We start from the raw sequence: 19,830 nt of genomic DNA, 5'->3' as shown, positions 1-19,830 counted from the left end.
ATGAAAACGTTTGGAAGGTGTTGTTTCAAATCCCTAGAAGAGACTCGTTGTTATATATGCACTATATTTTATGCCTCTGGCCCGTGTTTCCAAATTTCAGTCTGCTGACATTCATTTCATTTAGCTAATCCTACACACATTTCAAGAGAGTAAAGGGATTTCAATGACCACACTCAATGAGCTTTCAAAGTACGCCAGCTCACTTAAAAGGCTGACAAGCTTCTGCAGGCAAGCTCCTTCCTACCTGACAGCTCTGCTCCCATGCCAGCCAGGAGAAGTAAGTTGTGTCTGTGGGCTTTTGTTTTGCTAATCAGATGAAAATAATGCTCAGAAAACTAGATGCAATAGAGAATGCGGACTCAACTGTCTATGACAAACATGAACACGCATTAATACAGATCAAATGCTTTGATCCACGTAGAAATACCTGACATCTGAACCCCCCCCGAGACCAACATTAAAAAAAGAGATCTTTAATTATTCCTAAGCAAGACTTCGCTTGTGCAAAAACTTCTGCACAGCAAGTGTTTAAGCTTTACAATCCAGTACGTTCATGTATGAGTGTGTGCCTGCACGGGAAACCACCAAGCCATTGTCTTGACCTAAATAAACACCATGGATTGCTCAAAACCAATCAACCAAAGTTCAATGAGAAAAGAAATCATTCCTTGGCGATCTGATCAATAGGAAGTGCTTACCTGGATATTTTCAATAGTTCAAGAAATCCAAAAAAGAAGACAATAAAACCAAACATACATGGCTACTCTGCATTCCTCTATTATCCAGACATCAGGCAATTGAGCAGTCTAACAATTAAAGGACTCTAATAACACAGAGACTAGATGCACTCTGTGACAAGCCTCTCTATATAGTGCACAGAATAGTATCACACAATAATATCACACTCTGGAATTTGTAGCACCCATCATGTAAGAAATACTATCAGTTACTTGCTATATAAAGAGAAACGTCCTCTTAAAATTCCATTCAGGTATCCTCAATTCTAAAATACACCAGATGGAAGAAACACTTAGAACTACAGAGTCAGAAATATTTGCTACCAAAGGCATATTTAGCTACAGAATTAGCTCCAGAAATGCATCTTAGGATCCCTTTGATTGCTCCTGCCCATAGCACTATGGAAAAATAATCAGATTTCTAAAAACATTTAGCTCTAAGAGTAAAGGTTACTAAACTCATTTTAATAATGTAACCTGACTGATGGAAAAAAAAAAAAAAAAGGTTCACCAGTAAATCCTCTCTCCCTCAGCCCACTGTATCTTCACTTAGATAAATTAAGTTAGCAATCTGTACCAAATTCAGTGGGCTTTTTGCTCTTTACACAGCATCTGGTGAATTCCCAAAATAGTAAAGAACACAGTAACTCTAATGTAAGAGAATCCTGTTTTCCTATATTTTACTGTTCCCAGTTGGAGAACAGTTATATAAAAAACTATTCACAGGACCAGACGATCAGTTGTTAACTTTCCGTACTACAGAAATGTGAATCCTTTTCCGACTCTTCTGCACTTTAAAGCATTAAAGTTTTACAAGAGCAGCAGATTCATTAGGACTAAAACTTGTAGCTTCACAGAGTACAAGACTACAAATCACATACGCTTCTATTGGAAACTTGCATAAACCTTCTAGGCACTCCTAATTTGCAAAGCAAAGACCATGCTGATACAGGATCAGGAGATGAGATGGCCCGAAGGCCAACTTCATGAAAAAAGACTGACAGCCTTGGGTTGAAGATTCCAAAGAAATACTACATTTTCTTTAAAATAATTTAAGCACTTAATACCTGATAGTTTAGGACAGTCAGTCTAAATTGTACAATTTAAGTCAGATAATAACTAAAGCAGTTTTTCCTATCTATCTGCTCCCTTTTCTCCTGCTACCACAATCTTCAGCACTGTAGCAAGGGAGCAGCTGCACCCAAGATGGGCTCTCATTCTCACTCCCCCAGCTGACTGTTCTTTTTTTCAAGTCTGCTCTGACACTACGAGCAACTGCAATGCAAGGTGGTTGAGGAAAGGAATTATTTTTAGCTATGTCAAATAAGACTAACCATCAGACTAATCACACTCTGGCTAAAACATATGGTGATCTTCACAGTAAAATCTGAAAAAAGGGTACCTTGAACTGAAAATAGTCACAAAACGTATGCAAGTCTCTTTTTAAAAACTTCCACATTCCATAATTTCTATAATTAAAAATGATGCCTTTAAATATTGGCAAACCATAATTATAAAGGGAATAAAATCCAACCTTTGATCCGTACAGATACTGGGGCTGTGCATTGGGCTGCTTATCCCTCTGAAACTCCTGGGAAAACGGTAGCACGGTCCGAACAAATCTATGAAAACAAAAGAAAGAAATAATTATTCACACTTCAGTTATGAGGCTTGTGCCTAATGTACCTCATATCCCGTATATTGCTGTTTCTGTCTACGTACAAAATCAAAGCCAGAGGCCAGTCGGCTTTCAGACCAACCCTGAGAAGAGGGAAGCACACAGCCTGCGTTGCCCAAACGCCGGGGCACAACTCAGAATGCAATTCTCCATCACTTACTGGGACCCCTTTCTTCCCAGCGCAGCATAGGGTCTAAAACCATTTCTCACCACTACTCCAGCCCAGCCCAGCAAAAAGAGAAGCAACCAACAAAGCAGCAACAGCCTCTCATTGAGAGTAAGCAAGTTCCTCGTGCTTCCGAAATGAAGCACTTAGGAATGAATGAATTACAGCTTCAAATAACATTTCTATTAAATGGCTGGTCTGTGCTCATCTCCTCCTCCCACCAGAAACTCACAACAGGAAAAATACGTTAGGTTAATACCTTAAAAAAAAAAAAAGGCATGAAGGGTACCATCCTTGTAGCAAAACAAGCGTTCCAAACATTTCATCCTACTTTACTGATGTTCTAATGCGTGTGTAGCAATACACATCACCTTTAATGAAGAGCATTACCACTGTATATTGTAAAAGGGTAAGAGAACTACAAATCTATGGAGTCCTGCAAAAGATATGATCAAACTGTCCACTCCGATCTGAGGGCTCTGAGAGCCTGAAATCCAACATTTGAGTAGAAGCTGAGTATCTGGGTCCTCTCCTGAACAACACAGCTACTCCTCTGACAGTGCCAGATAACCACGCGATTCACATTTTACAACAGTACAGTTTTGGTGGAGGAAGAAGTTAATCAACATCTCCTACAATTCTCATTCTGCTTTCACTTTGCTAAACCAAGCAAAATAACTGTGTGTGTGGGGAGGGGTGCCTGTGGGTGGCTTATTTATTTTTTCTTTTTTTAAACCTGGCAAAAAGGATTTCTTGGTAAATGCTGCAAATTTGCAGAGGCACAAGGAAGTGGAAAAGCAGTCATTTAAGAACTGTACGCCAAATATTTCTATCAGGTCAAGCTGTTCCAACTGATAGCTGTCTAAACAAATTGCATTTAGGAAAAGGTTTCAGGAAAGGAAGTTTGTAGTACATTATATCATCATAAGATACAATAGATACAACTGTATCCTAATCTGGTTTTGTTTTAAATGTTTGAATTGAATTAACACACAAAATAAATGATTCATTGAGCATTTTTCCTAGAAAGTACATAGGTATTCTATTTTTAAATCAGAAATTTCAAGCTGAAAACAGGAACAAAAATTGTTTCACCCAAACATGTATAAATTGCACTATGTTGCTTAAAATTATTTCCATTACTCCCTCCCCCCCCCCCCCCCCCAAGTAATCTGAAACATTCTTCTGAGAATCTACAACTTAGGGGCAAGGTTTTCTTGTTGTTGTTGGGTTTTGTTTTGTTTTGTTTAAATCCGCTCAAAACCAGGCATGCCAACTGTTTCACAGCTGCTTGTTTACATGTATCTTAGCCTTGTCTTTCCAAAAGTACTTACACTTGCTAAAGTCCAGGAAGTGCTTGCATCTAGAGCTTTTGAGGAAAATCATCTATGTGTATAGGTTTTGATACTATAAATATTTAATTTTTTAGTTAAACCTCCTTCCATTTAGATTTCCTCAATTTATAAGTTCCCCTCCTCTCCCTCACTTACACAGCAAGTGAAAACTTCCTCTACAGATTGCTTGAATCTGTTCTCTGCATAGATCCATTAACGAGTTTACTGGGGATGTTGTAAACATTTGGTGGAATTCAAAGTGATCTGCAACATATGACAGTCCCACAGATTATTCTATTCCCTTTTCCTTCTCTCCAAATTCTACTGCTTTCTAAACTGACATCAATTTTCAAGCCCTAAAAAAACCTCTAAAATGAAAGAAGTAAAAAGAGATACCGTGCCATTTGAGAGGAGATCGGTTTTCTGTGTGCAGAAGTATTGGGCAAGAGCTGCTTTGTTATTGGTAAATTAAAAGCCTCCCAAGGAAAAGAACGTTTCAGAATATAAACGGAGGTGCATCCCATGACTTTGGGAGCTGCAGCTATTTTTCCTTCCTTTTCCAAAAAGGTATTATGAACATATTTGAATTACAATGTCATTAGTGTCTGAAGACAAAGTCCCCAAGTGCTACTAGCTTTGTACATGCTGAAGTAACTCCGGCATGTTTTCCCTGTGCTCCTTGACACTCACGGGAGTTTCTCCATCCGTAAAGTTTTAGAGTAGCAGGAAAATAACCTCAAAAGTTTCTTAAATATTTGAAGTAAACGCTAACTTTATACTTTCTTGGGGGTGTGAGGGAAAGATGCCACAAGGAAGAAAGAGGTTAAGAAAAGGAAGTAGGAGCAAGAGACAGCAAGACACTTATTTGGTATCTTACAGAAGAGCTATGACTAAGTACAAAAGAACCAACAGGGAAAATAGGCTGCATCGTTCTAGGAGGTGTGTGACTAATTCCAATATATCACTCAGATTTTAGACATTTCTTCCCACAACACTAAAAGCTACATAGAAACCATTACAGTTCAGCATCATCTGCTACTCTTCAAACTTCTTTGGTGTGCAGGTATGTTTTCTTTTTGACATCCTGCAGGCTGGCTTCCTCCTGCTCCTCCTTCAAGGAACAGAAATATCTCTTTCAAGGACTGAAGAGTTACCTCTTGGAATACCAACGATAAAACTAGGCAAATTTTTTACTTTCACTCCAATATTGCTGGCTGCAGGTTTTGGCATGTTACAAGATAATCATTTTTAATCATTGTTGATGATCTCATAGTAACTTGTTCATTTTAATCAACATGGGTTGTAAGCAGCCAAAGCAGATTAAGCGATGAAAAGCCTGCTGGCTTACCAGAGCTTTGCAACAACGATTGCTAAATGGAAACATGAGCCCCAAAGTAAACATTTTAGGCATCAAATAATTTTATATCAGTGTTTCTGTGATACCTACCAGGAAGGAGTTCATAGCGAGCGCTTTACAAGCCAACTGCCAACATCTATTTAAGAAAATACAGAGAAATCTGAGAGGTACTGCTTGGTCAATGAGACCACTTCCTTGCTACTGCAGGCACAAGATCAGACAACCTCAAACTTTCCGAACTTTATCTCACAGTAATCATCCACATCCTCTGCTGTTTTACAACCAAACCTTTTCTAAACAGCTGGGAAGACTGTTATAAAGTCGGTGCTTGGGGGGGGAGCAGAGGGTGATGTGAGGGAGGGTGAGAAGATGGACAGAATTAGCACTGGTTAACACTCAAGGAAGGTGCTACTGGAGAAAAAAGCTAACAGAATGAGGTGTATATTTAGCTAGAAAACGAGGCTTCGGACTTTGGGTAGGTGCAAAGATGCTTTGCCTTAATCTTTTTAAACACCAAATGTCAGAATATCATTCATGACAGAAACATGAACATTCGTGCAATATTCAATATTCCTGTTTTTGGTGTGGTTATAATCATAGTTGGATTTAGCCCACGCAGAAAGAAATTGATAAAGAAATTCCATCCCAAAATCAGGATCATATTAAAATCCTTCGGTAGGTCAAAGCATCCCATACAGGCTTATATGGGATTCCCTACAGAATTCAGGCAAGACCATACCTTTCCCCAGGAAACTTTAATCCCAATTTAAGAGAGAGAGAGAGAGAACAGGAGGCTAAAAACTGAAGCACAAGGAAACAACAAGACGAAAGAGTATGAAAGAATAATGGCTACCTAAAACTCTATCCCTATCACCGTTCTTTCTGGCCTTCCCTCCTGGCAGAAAGATTCTATTTTTTTTTTTCTTAAAGCAAGAGAAGATAATATGCTTGTCAAATTTGATGGACTATTTGACTACAACCACCCTACTTTACATCAGCCTACACAACAGCACCATTTGGCTCTTTGTAGCAGAAACTAGTTGTTTCCAAAGCCAGTGCTGCTTTTCAGACTTGTTCCAGCAGCGTGTCTGAGAGGGCTGGAAATTTTTCTGAGCAGTGACAATCACACGGTACATACAAGACAAGACAACAGCTGTTCTCTTGTGAAAACTAGTCTCAAAAGAGGTATGAGAGAGAGAGAGAGAGAGAGAGAGAGAAACAACTCGCAAAAGGAAGGGGGAAAAGAAAGGAAAAACTGGTCTTTTTGTTCATTCTGTAATAACTTTGTATCCTCCAAAAAAACATGTCAGATTGCATTTAAAAGAGTGCTGTACGCATGAATTTTTAGCAGAGAATACAGATTTGTATAACGTGTTGAGAGGAGATGGAGCCACAAGTCTGACTGCTGTCTTGGGAAGCTTGCGTTAGTGTTTCAAGAAAGTACAGAAAACCCTCAATCCAAATAAACACCTAGGTTGTCTCACACTTGCCTCACTCTGTTAGCCCTGAGCACAAAACATGGATCATGGAAGGAAAAGATCAGTTCAGGATTAGTAAACAGAGAAAACATGACAGAGGAAACATGACTAGAAACACCGGAAAAGGAACAAAAAAAATCTGGAAGTTGTCCTCAGGCCTTTTGAATCCTCTGGACAGTCCTAGTCCTCCTAACTCCACAAAGATTCAGGGGAATGAAAAAAGTACAGATATGGGCATATGCATGAAAAAGATTCATGGTGCAGAAAGACCTTTGGCTTGGAAAAACGTACAACTGAGGGGAAACATGAGGAAAGGATCCTGAAAAAAAAAGTCTCAAGCGGCACAGAAAAGACAAGTGGGAAGTGGGAAAATGGCTGCTCATGAAGACTCTCAGTGTAAGAACTGGCTAGCAACAGGTTCAGAATGAACTAAAGAGAGCATTTTTTTTATTTTTTTTTTTACAGCAGGCAGCTTCCCTGCAAACTCTCCTCTGCATCAAGTCATGAATGCAAAAGCTTCCTGTTGCTTTACAAAAGGACTAGACAAAGCAACGGGAGAAAAATTCTGTTAGAAATGCACTAACATCCCACCATTTTTGTTTTAGGGAAGCACCTGATGGTTGCTAGAGGCTGGCACGTTTCCTGAGAGAAAAATCACCACAAGCCTTCCTTATTTTTACACTCAGCATCCACATGGCTGCTGCCAGGGTCAGGACGCATGATCAGAGAGTCCTGCGACCTCAGCCACTACTGCAGTTCTCATGCTGTTAACCACAGTCCTGTTCCCTCTCTTTCTTGATTGACAACACACAGATTAAAAACACCCTTGGGCTTCACTGCTACTGCCCACCCGCAGAGGTCCTCCTGCTCATCTCTCAGTTCCTCCTCCACAAAAAGCCTCACCTGCAGCTGCGCAGCTGGCCAGGAGACTAAAATTCAGAAAATTGGCAACTACAATTATTAAATCGCTAGGTCTTTTAATAACAGCCTCGCTGTTTAATCTCAGTACATTTTCAGATATAAAACAATTCTCAAAATAAGTCTCAAATAATTAAAGATGCAACATGTTTCAGTACTTCAGCGTGAACAACCTTAGCCTTTGTATGAAACCTGCAGCCTTGTAAGTTTGAACTCTTATGAATGATGGAAATCATGAAGTTCAAGCATTCTTGTGAAAAGAGCTTCAAAAGGTACTGGGCACAAGTTAATCTGGCCAAAACACTAGCTTTAGAAGAACCATCCTGACACGCAAGCTCTACTCGAATTAACAAAAGGCAAGCCACAGATACTACATGTTTCCTGGGACCTCTACCTCCAGTGCCCAACTCCAAGCAACATCTCTGCTTTTCATTATACACATTCCTCTTTCTCCCAGCCTTTTATTGTTACTTTCCTTCCCTTGCTTAGACGTGTTTTCACGCAAGACATTACCTATCAAGAGTCAAGAATTGATCTGACAGCTCATACAGAGCTTGTCACTGGGTACTCACGTACATGTACTCAATACCCTGTACTAAGTTAAATACAGAGATAATCTGAAGTTCATACTAACTGCAGGGAGGCAACAGAAATAATGGACATGCTTGAGAGCTATAAAGTGCTAGGAATCACCTCTTCCCTCTGCCAAGGATCAGGTGAGCACCGTATCACATAGTAACATTAATCCTCACCACACTCCTGTTGTCACCTGAAACCAGAGCAATTCTGTGATGAAACTGGGCATGTGGTACAGACACTGCCTACGGTCTGGCTCCCTTCAGCATCTCTGAAATTAATTTTCCTGATGTAATTATCTGATAAGCTCAAGGATCAGCCTAACTCAATTTGTGCATACAGCCTTTAAGTAGACAAGCAGCAACCCTTGTCCATCTACACTTGCCTCCTGAGCACTGCGGTCTGCACCACTAAAATCTTTCCAGCCAGGACAGACAGAGACTATGTTGTTCTACAAGCTTCTGAACATCACTCATTGTGGCTGCCACATGAAACATCATCACCGCATCAAAACTTTCTTTTAATATTATGCTTATGTGATTCTTAACACATCACACTGTGATACTGATTTCCAGACACGTCAACACGCATCGTAGCTTCCCCAGAAATATATTCAACACTGCTATGAAGACAGATTCATGTAACAGAAGCTTCTTGCCTAAACCTTAAACACAAAACCCACTCTTTTTTGTTTTTTACTTCCCGACAGAACCTTGGATCTAAACCACAACATACAACATAACCATCAAGAAGATGTCAGACAGAGGAAGCGCTCCATGGAGAGAGTGAGAGATGAGAATGGGCTTTCTCCTCTTCCTACAGCTCAGTATTCAATACCACTTTGCTGTCACTTCACAATGCTGTCAGCAAAATCCAATTAAAAGCCAAAAGGAATACAAATCCTAAAAACAGCACACAAGCAGGACGTCCAACTACTGAGCCCTCCACTCGTTCAAATTCTGGATCCCACCTTTTGCTTCCTTCTTCCATTACTCACTCTCCTTAACAGCTGCAACAGCAGGAACAAAGGACACCTGGAAAAAAACTCTAACACTACAGATATCCTAGAGTCTTCTGCTAACATAAGGTGAATGAAACAAGAAAAGCTTTCAATTAGAAAAGACAAACTTTTAAACAGCACGAACCACCTGAGACCAAAAAAATAACACGAAATACAATTTACAGCTTCTCTGAATGATGTCAGATGAGTGTCCCCTGCTCCAAAAAGGACTCACACTTCAGAATAAGACTGCAAGACTTCCCTGGCTTGTGAAGGCTCTGTAACACACAACTGATGGGCACGAAATAGCCAGAAGTTCCAGAGACATGGAAAAGAGCAGCAATAGATAAAACCATATCCAACGAACACTGAACTCTTCCCTTCCAGCAAGCAATCCTTTTTCTTCACAATAATACAGAAACAAACAATATCATTTTAATTTCATCATCTCACAGCTGAGGATCCCATTTACCAAAACGTCTTCCTGATATACACGTTGCAGTGTTTTTTGGACACACTTCATTTTCAGCATATCATAGCGGAGTCATTAAAATGTCATAGAATTTGGATGCTGAGGTTAATTTCTCATTTCTACCATGGACTAATAAGTGTCTTTCATACACTTGACAGTACTTAGTAAAATGACTCATTCCACTTCATTTCACATAAAGCATTAGGAGTGGAAAATACACTGCATGAGTAGTGATGGACTTTGTCAGCATTTGCTGGGAGAGAAGTTGCAGGAGAGTCAAAGAACTTTTTAATCAACAAAAGGCTGCCGTGCCAACCTGTTAGTGGATCCATTGTAGCAGTAGTTGGGAAGGAAATCATAATTCAGTTCCCAAAATACATGAAGAGTGATTCGTCCGTAAGGGGCTGACACGTTGTGATTGGCTTCCCTGAACATGGCATCGAAGCTATCCAAGGTCATGTATCTGCTCAGAAGCTTGTGAGTCATTTTGTTTATTTCTATCAAGCCATCCAGCTCCTACAAAAAACAAACGAGGAAAGAAAATGAGCAGTATATTTAATAAAGTGGAGAACCTCAACGAAGTACATAAAAAACCTTGACGAATAGGAGATTAGAAGTCAAAACAAACAACTGACTGCTCTCCCATCTCTTACTTTAATGATAAAGCTGGAAGGAATCTGTGCTCTCAGTATTGTTTAATATTTGTGTCCCACCAAAACCCTCTGAGATACTGAGGGCACTCAGTAACATCTGTCCACACTGCCTGCAGCTGTCTCAAGCACAGATCTGGGCCATCTCTTCTTTCACTGAGCACAAGTTAAAACTCCACCGTTTACATGGGGTCAGAAACAGGCCAAGAGACAGCTTCTGCATTTCCTACCTTACGAGCTATCACAAGGTCATTTCTGCTGGGTAGGGGAGCTGGTGACCTCTCTCTTGTAGTAGCACTACTAAGGACAACATCAGATTTACCATAAATCCTTCTCTTGGTTTACTCAGGTAAAGACTGCACTTTTTTTCATTGCACAATGCAATGAAAGACTAGACATTTATAAACGTAGCGAAGGTATCCATAAAATCTCTACCCATGGGCTATGTAACCACGCACGGGCACTGCCTTTCACAATGTTTCTCTTCTTGACAAGAAGTTTTCTAATATGGTTTCCAGCACTTTCTTTAAATCAAACAAAATTCAAGTTATCCATCCCTAACATCAGACGCTGAAACTTTGGAAACAGGACACCGAACACATCAATGACCAGACTTAGTCTAGCAATTACAAGGCATTCACAGTGTAACTTTTAACCAGTGGGTACCAAAAAAAATACAACCACACACGCACAGAACAGCCCACGAATCAAAAACAGAACACCACCTCTTGTTCCAAAGAACACCAACAAGCACTGCTTATTTTGCAATGACATATTTGTGCAGTTACATATGAAGCAACGTCCAAAGGAAACTGGGCTTTATTCCGCTGTGCAAACTGCTGGTCATCTTCCCATACAGTGTCTGATTTAATAGCTCCACTTCTCAAAGGGTTTTCAAACCTGTGACAGTTACTTTACGAAAGCAAACCAAAAGAACCACTATGATGGTTATGACAGTACTGAGTCCAATCTGAGGGCTAAAATAGCTCAATCTTTCCACTGACTTCACTTAACTTATTTAGCTTGTAGAACAGCAGAAAATAGTTATTAGTTAAGCTATTGGTATCAGCTTCTTACTGAGGAAGCTAAGTAGTTTTCAGCAAAAATTATTTTTGCATAAAACCAAAGAGGGAAAAAAAAAAAAAGGAGGGGAAGTGGGATGGACAGCAACTTAGCCCTGCCAATTTCTAACTCAAGGAGTAAGAATCTACGACCTAAGAAACATATCAATGGTTTCTGTTCACTTAGCCAGTAAGAAAGTAATTCAAAAGTTACAACGCCCAGCACCAAAGTGGTGTGAAAAGCCAGACTCCTGCCCATCTTTATGGCCAGTACAGGATGACACAAAATCAAGGGAGTTAACTGCATGACAAAATTTCACAGGTGAAAAAACATTACGACAAGATTGATGGTAAACTTTCCTGCACAACTTTTAATTTTTTTCATTCCAGCAGAACAGAATGTGTCTGATATTTTTCTTGTTGACTGCATATTTACTTGTCAAATTCATGCTGTCTGGAAATAAAATTTGTTTGTTAACATTTTCATCAGGAAACTAATTCAAAAGGACACCTCAATATTGCACAGATGCTCTCCTTCCATAGGCACAAGTCAGATCTCATTCTTCCACAAAAAATTTGCCTTGATTTTGTCAAGCTACAAAACCAAGCTGCCTGGTTAAACAAACTCCTTTTGGTTCTACCAGCCACAATGCTGTTTTGTTTTGGTCTGCAGTTAACGTGTAAGTGCAGACAGAAGTGTGCACTTCCAAAAAGCTTACACGATGACAATGCTCATCCTCCTTGTTTCCTTGTATCGCCTAGAATGCTTTCTCTACTGGTGCTGTTTACAATTTAAAACTCTCAAGGTCCTTCCCTGTAGCAGGTTTATTTTTTTTCTGGGTGAGGAAAAAACAAAATTCTCAGCCTCAACAGGATAGGACTTGCATAGCCACCTGCACTGCAGCACACACTAGAACACTGCGACAGGTCTGGCCAAGGTTTGTTCTGGACAGAGACACAGTTTAAGGTACAGGGAGAAAAAAACAAACAACATAGCCCATCAGAATCAAAAGGGTCTACAATATACTACAATTGCAACAGAGGATGTGCAAGTATACTTTATGATGTAGCTGGACGTACTAACTACACTACAAAAGGAGGCCTTTTGCAAGAACAAACTGCTTCTCTAGTGGGGGTGGTTGTCAACCCAGATTTAGTAAACAAGACAAACATCAACCGTAGCACCATGTGATTTCACACCTACAGAAAAATGAAAACAAAACATCAGAGTGAACAGTTTTGTTATTTTTCTTATAAGGCTGCTTAAATTATTTCCCACATATACGTTTAACTAAGGTTTGCAATAAAACAAGTTTGCCTCTTAATAATTCAGCCTCTTCTTCCTACAGGAGTAACTGTGCATCTATCCACTGAGAGAACATCCAGAGGACTTCAGCAAAACCTCAGAAAATGTTTTTGGCTTCTATCATTAACAAACACACACATTTATAATGAGGGGAAAAAAAGCGGGGGGGAAGGCTAGATGTCTATCAGTCTCAGTGCAAACAAAACCTATTGCTCAAATAAAAAATACGTAGCATTCTAGACACCCAGCTGCAGTGCTGATGCTCTGACAAAACTGCAGCACAACACTCACCACAATGGAAGTCAAATCCTCGCTTTCAAATCGACCAATTGCCAGCTCCATTGACCTGTACATAGCTGCTGAAATTCGCTGAGTGATCAGCCGGTTCAGGTCTATCGACCTACCGAGAAGCTAAAGGAAAAAAAAAATGCTCTTAAGCTTTGAACGGAATGTCAAATTACAAGACAAGATGTACAGGAACTATGAGGTTCCACAGAGTAATAGACTTTTAAATGGAGAACCTGCATTGCAAATACAAAGAAATAAAGTAGATGGATCTACTTTACATCTCAGTTCTCACAAATACAAGTAAAATCACCTGTTGCATCTACATCTAGATATTTATATCAGCGTCCTATTGCTTCCATGACATTGTGCCAACAATGCATTCAAAACTGGTGAAAGACATAATTAGGAAGACAATGCTACCACACAAGACATTTCTATTGGGCTTGTGTTTGCTTAACTGCAACAGACATTCACATTAAAACATGACCTGTTAAGATTTTTGTTAATTTACTCCTTCGTACAACAGAAAAAAATGATCTCAAAGGTCAGTTCTGCCACTTAGATGGCAGAACATAAAGCACAGAAGTAGTTTTACATATCTACATAAATCAATACCACTGGAAAATCACCAAGCAAAGCAAACACAACAGAAAATGAGTTAACTCACTTGGACGTGTCTTTGTTTCAGCAGTGTCTCATAGCGGTTGGATTGTAGCAACTGAATGCTTGCTCCCTGATTCTTGCATTCTGAACGTAATCGTTTATCCAAAAGCAGGCTATTAAAAAAAGAAGGAAGTGCTTAAGTACAGTAGACGACAAACCTGAGCAGAAATGCATGAATAAAAGTTGTTGCTGCTGGAATATCTACCTGCCAGCCATTGCCTTGTAGTACGCAAATATCTGGTCTGCCAGCTTGTAGACAAATTGGTCAAAACACAGGTTTACCTTAGGGGGGAAAAAATATGAGCATTTATGGCTACTTAGAACTAGAAGAGGGGAACTTAATCCAAGACTTCCCACTGCTTAGCAAACATCATTAAGAGAGTAAGCATTTCTAAATTTCCTAGCACACGAGATGACATCAGCTTTGAGTATTAACGCAAGTGGTTTTGCACAGTTCAACAAGTTTCCTTGCAACATATCGCCAGACCAGTTACCCATCCTCTGTCTTCTCAGTTTGTTCCTTATCCCCATCTGTTCTGTATCTCTTACAATAGGTCTTAGCCTTTAACATAGTTTTCACAGTAAGGTACAGACTACTTCTCTCCAGTAGGTAAGGTTGCTTTACCTCTGCCTCAATCTCATCATAGAGGAACTGCTTCTTAAATTTAGTAAGTGCATAATGAGCACTGTCATTATAAAGGTCCAAAGAATAGAGAACATACCTGAGTGAAAAAGAACAAAGAAAACAAGTTACACGTCTGCAGAGATCACGGTTCTTCAAGACAGTAAAATCAACATATTGTAATCCAGCCAATAGTGATCTACATGTCATAAAAACATTTTTTTTTATATAAACTCCAACACAAAAAAAAAAACCACACTTGCTCCTTTAAAAAAGTCTTTTGTTAGTTTAAGAATTTGTATAGATTTGTTTAGAGTGTGAAACTTGTTTCACAGATATAGTTTTAGTTAAATGGAACCGTGCTCTTACTACTGTGGATTACACTCAGTAAGTAATCAATGATGTTGATTATAAATAAGGAGGCATACTACAAAATAAGCCAGAAGAAGAACTCATCCAGAGAACAGCAGCTGGTGCAATGATACTTATATGAAAGATTTAAGATTTCAATTATTCACTTGGAAAAGAAAGCTGAAAATTCTGGAAGTCAGCAAATGCAGGAAGAAAACTGTATGAAGGTTTAGAATACCTTCTCAGTTACTGCTTGTCAAAACCAATTAAAGCAGTAACATTATAACACAGAGTGGCAATCGTTATGAAAAATGGTTTGGTGGAAGAGCACAATTAGGTCTTACTCCATCATTGATGCCTCTTTTGTCTCCAAAATATGGTCCGTCAGAATCCAAGGCATGGACATCTCAATGGGAAACTGGATTCTTCTGCCCATGGTCAGTTCTAAGAAGAATTCCCTGAACCACAGCTGGGACAAATCACAGCACTGCTGCAGGGTTTCTTACAGGATAAATAAGGCAGAATTAAACTTCTTATAGAAGTACATCAAGAACAACACAACTGTGATTCTGATGATGCAATGTGAAACAAAAAAAGCAAGCGTGAATCATTCACAGGCCAGATGTGTAAACTCAATTCAAAACGTAAAGCCCGTGACTTTTTCAAATAGCTCTGAACTCCATGTTGGCCCCCAAAGAGGTGCCTTATTACAGAAGATACCATGGATGAGACTACCAGTTAAATGGAAAAACTATGTTCACCATTACAGGGGAGTTTCTAGCTTAATTTCTCATTTAGGGGCTGCTCTCAGCTGTGCACAGAAGTAGAAGGCAAAGGAGACAACATTGTACTGGAACCATCAGGACCACCTATCCCTCTGGAGGACTGAATCACTCCACACATTCCTGTTGATTTAATGGGCAGGAAATGACATACAGACACATGAAGAAGGGATTAAAATAAAAAGTTTCTAAGGCCACTGTCGGGGACACAGATATGCTTTTTCCCACATCTCCAGTAAACGCTCAGCACAAGCCTTCTTTTGCAGAAGGCTTGGGACCCAAAACAGAAATTAACTTTTTACATTAAAATCTTCCAAAGACCAAAGTGCTCTATACCAGGAGCATTATCATCGAAATAAACAGGCTCCCCCTTCTTTGAGGGTAAAGGAGTCCAGTAACAAAACAAAAATGAAAGACAACACAGCATGGTGATGACAAAGACTAAATACATTCAATGTCAGTAGGTGAATTCTTTAGGACAGCATGTTTCCGATTACAATTAACTGAATAGTAAGAGTAGTGAAATGACATCAAATTTACCACAACAGAGAACTCATTTGCTCTGTATTTAAAAATAAAAAAATCAGCCCCCCCAAAACAAAATACAAAAGCTACTTCCTTTTTACAGTTTCATTGCATATAGACTTATCTGTCCCTTGCTTATATGAATACATACATAAAAATATAAAAGGGAGGCAACAGTATGAAATTTGACCCATTTTAATGAAATGTATAACAAGGCAAAATAAAAATCCCACCACAATATTGAGTATCACGTCTCAGAAAAAGTTTGGCCAGACCGAGGTTTTTGATAAATAAACCAAAGGTAAGTTGGCTTAGGCAATCGGAAACATTTTCCAGGTCGTGTTAGAGGTGTTAGGACATGCTAAGCTGGACACTGATCATCTACATATCTTACCACTGAAATTTATCAAATGAGTGTAGAAGAAAGACTCGCGGTGGAATTTTTCTATGTCCAATATGGTGGGTCCCTCAAGGCTACTTCTCAAGGTTTTCTTGGAACCACTTTTGTCAGCAATGAGGGACTCTAACATAGTTCTCACCATGTAAAGCTGTATCATTAAAGGAAACAATTGTGGTGGAAGGGGGGGGAAAAAGGAAAATACACATGGCACATTAGTTGAGCAACACTGAGAATTACTATCAGCAAGCGACCGCTCCACTTCAAATGGAAAACTTTGTGGCACCGTGTGGGTAAAAGCCCTCGAGGCAGGAGGAAGAGACGCAGCGCTAGCCTAGGCACCAGCACAAATGCCCGCCCATGCCAAGGGGCCTCCGCTGGCATCGGGCAGCAGACCGTTTGCCGTGGAACAGTTCACATCACCACAAAAGTAGTAGAAGTAATAAGTAATGTCTTACCACCAAAGTTTAAAAGAGGCGGATAGATGTAGGACTGCCTCAGAAACTTGTGTGTCACATGCAATAGCTTTTCCAATCCCAGAGACTTGAGCTGCTTCAACAGCTCGGCAGAGTTTAAGGACTCTGTCATAGTGCGAACCATGTAGAGCTAAAAACCAACAGACAGGGGCAGGCAGGGGAGAGAGAATCCGTTAATAAAAACACACGGGTAAATAAGGAAGGGGAAACAGAAGCAGAGGAAACGTGTTAGTTCGTTAAAAATGAAAAGCAGCACAGTAAGCATGCAAAGGAAGGTAGTACGCTCTAAAACAGAGAGGTTTCCTCATTCGGAATGATCACGGCCACCCAGTGCTCCCAAAGGAGAAGGGAAAAGTTCTCATTCCTCTCAGAAGATGCAGAGCCAGGCCCTCAAGCCGTTAGCTTCTCGAGTCATTTCACAAAGATTTCCAAGCACCACCAATTCATAAATAGCCATTTTAGAGCTGTGTGAGACTGAGAAAGAGGTTTCTAAAATTGATATATTTGACCTGCCCTCCTCACATCAGCCGAGACAAACACGTGCCAGCCTAGGAGCAGAGAAAGACAACAAACGGGTACTCCAAAGGGCTTGTTCCAGCCACTGAAACGAAGCCCTTAAACATACCAATCGTAGGAGAAGCACACTGGTGGTGATATTTAAAAAAAAAAAAAAAAGGTTGTGTTTGTTTGTTTAGAAAATTAGAATTCAACCCAAAATCTTCATTAAACCCACCTGAGTAAAAAATTTAAGCAACCTATTATTACCCAAGATCATTATCCAGGTGTGTTCTCTTCCCCACAGGTTTTAGGCACAAAAATATTTTATTTACATATCACAGTTGCCTTCGGTTTTGCACCCAAAGCGCTCAGTACCTCATTTGCTCAGTTGAATTATGAATATGAGGCCATATGCTCTCCAAACAAATTCATAAATAAAATAAAAAGAGGGGATTACGTGGAGGTAACAGAACCAACATCTAAGCATGGGATTTTGATGACTACCACGGAAAGCACACTTGAATGACCTGTTGTTTTAGTAGCAGCACAATATTAAACAGATTCTAAGGAGCAGTTTCATTATTCATTACTGAACAAGATGAGAGATCTTGTCATAATTTAAATATGTGAGAGTATTTGAATTTTAAATATCATTTAAAACAATAATTTATGGGATTTGACTGAAAGAAATCCACCAGCCACACCAAAGAGAGTCTAAAAAGGAATCAGTCAAGAAATAATCAAATCTTTCCAAAATACTATATTAAACATTAGAAATATTTTCTCATTGAGCTCCTAAGTGAGTCAAATTACGGAGATGGAACACTTGGAAAAATCACACATCAGAATAAACAGTGACAGCATCCCAGAAACAGGATTTTAAGTATACATCATTTTTGCAAACACAAATCTAATCAAAGTAGATTTTGAACGTTCTAGAAGAAACCTGCATTTTTTAAGTAGTTCAGGCCAGAGAGAATACATGACATGCAATAATCATTGATGGATATCACAACCATCAGACGGGAAAATACCTGAGTACTGGAGGGTCCCACTGCACGCCTCGGGACTTTAATATCAAAACCACTTTTGGGGTCTTTTTCTCCCCTTAGAGCTGGGTCATTGAAAGGTTCATGACCTGCTTCCCAGTCACAGACGGTCTTCCTGATGGCCTGCAAAACACTGAACACAATTCACACTACTTCAGACCCACACGCATCCAACTGCATTGATGGGAACATTTTACTTTTTAGGATTCTGGAGCTCAGCATAACTTCAAGGAACCAGAAATGATTTTGCTAACAATTACAAGAAAGCCTGATCCACATAATAATGATTCTACACTTTTTCCTCATAACAAATAGTTCAGAGCCCTCCTCCTTTATATCAGAGAAACATGAGACGCAAGGAAACACTGGAATTGTAAGAAAGGTAGACAGTAACACCTTTCTTCAAAATAAAATTAGTCTTTCTTTAAAATAAACATAAACTACAGGCAATAGAATAAATCCTGAGGTAGAGCTAAGAAGCTCAAGATGTCCAAGATTCGCACCTTAGTCATAGTGACAGCCATTCATTTATGACTCTGGGCTTTTAATTTCTTAGACTCACGATACATATTCAACCAAACTAACTACAAAGGAAAAACAGACAGAAGAGGCAAAATTTGTCACTTGGACAATCTGCATTAAATTTAATAAGACCTGGGGGAAAAGAATACAGGAAGAGATGAAAACAAGAATGTTACCTCTGAATGACATTTTTCTTCTTTTTAATGGCTTGTCTTAATGGCTCTCTGAGTGTGACCTGGGCAAAGTCCTGAAGAGCTGCATAAATGGTATGGCGAATGGCGTGATTGAAAACACTTTCCATCCTTCCCATCAGCACCTGAAGACCTTTGATCATAGCAATCACCTGAAAAAAAAAAAAAAACAAAAAAAAATATTTTTGAAAATTTTGTCTGTAATTTGTTTTAAAAGCCTTTTTTTTTTTTTTTTAAATACAGAACAGGAAAAAAGGGAAATTAATACGTTCAAAAAATAAATGAGAAAGTCACTCTGAAGAAGCTAGTTTTCCTGCACTCCTTCTAGGTATCAAATAGAGAAAAACATGCTCTTTCAGAGTCAACACAGGGCATGCTGTCTTTTTTCCACTCGGTATAGAAAATGTTACAGAGAATATTCTCCTTTGGATAGGATTAATCTTTGGAAAATCCCTGTAAAAAAGATTTATCTTACCTCAACCAAAGCAAACTTTTCCTCACTAGTATAATTGTATCTCGTTGCTCTTTCATACTCCTCTGCGTTGTCAGGACAATCTTTATTAGAATATTTGTCAGTTGGGTGCACTAGCTTCCACGAATACTGCAGTTCATATGGCAGAAGAGGAAAAAAAAAAAAAAGACGGGAAAAAAAGGCCTGAGAAACACAAAACATATCTGAACACAAATAATACACTTATAAATACTCCAATGTTTTCAAGAACATCTGAAAAAT

General features: G+C 39.3%; 1 protein-coding gene across 6 annotated transcripts in view; it reads right to left on the bottom strand.

Moving 5' to 3' along the window:
• Positions 1 to 19,830, bottom strand: part of CYFIP1 (cytoplasmic FMR1 interacting protein 1) — a 68,411-nt gene that overhangs the window by 23,147 nt on the left and 25,434 nt on the right. For 4 of the 6 annotated variants that reach the window (XM_080585359.1, XM_080585358.1, XM_080585357.1 and 1 more), the window contains 11 exons: positions 19,573 to 19,698; positions 19,083 to 19,249; positions 18,370 to 18,517; positions 16,359 to 16,512; positions 15,002 to 15,158; positions 14,310 to 14,406; positions 13,890 to 13,966; positions 13,689 to 13,797; positions 13,025 to 13,144; positions 10,033 to 10,232; positions 2,272 to 2,359 (listed from right to left, as the gene is read on the bottom strand). In XM_080585359.1, the coding sequence (XP_080441485.1) occupies positions 2,272 to 2,359; positions 10,033 to 10,232; positions 13,025 to 13,144; positions 13,689 to 13,797; positions 13,890 to 13,966; positions 14,310 to 14,406; positions 15,002 to 15,158; positions 16,359 to 16,512; positions 18,370 to 18,517; positions 19,083 to 19,249; positions 19,573 to 19,698 (1,443 nt within the window). Of the gene's footprint in view, positions 1 to 2,271; positions 2,360 to 10,032; positions 10,233 to 13,024; positions 13,145 to 13,688; positions 13,798 to 13,889; positions 13,967 to 14,309; positions 14,407 to 15,001; positions 15,159 to 16,358; positions 16,513 to 16,819; positions 16,968 to 18,369; positions 18,518 to 19,082; positions 19,250 to 19,572; positions 19,699 to 19,830 lie in introns of all 6 variants that reach the window. The other 2 variants (XM_080585361.1, XM_080585360.1) reach the window with 1 other exon arrangement.

The sequence above is a fragment of the Anser brachyrhynchus genome (assembly GCF_964034855.1).
Source record: "Anser brachyrhynchus genome assembly, chromosome: 1".
NCBI classification, from domain to species: Eukaryota; Metazoa; Chordata; class Aves; order Anseriformes; family Anatidae; genus Anser; species Anser brachyrhynchus.
This window is presented reverse-complemented; position numbering and strand designations above follow the sequence as displayed.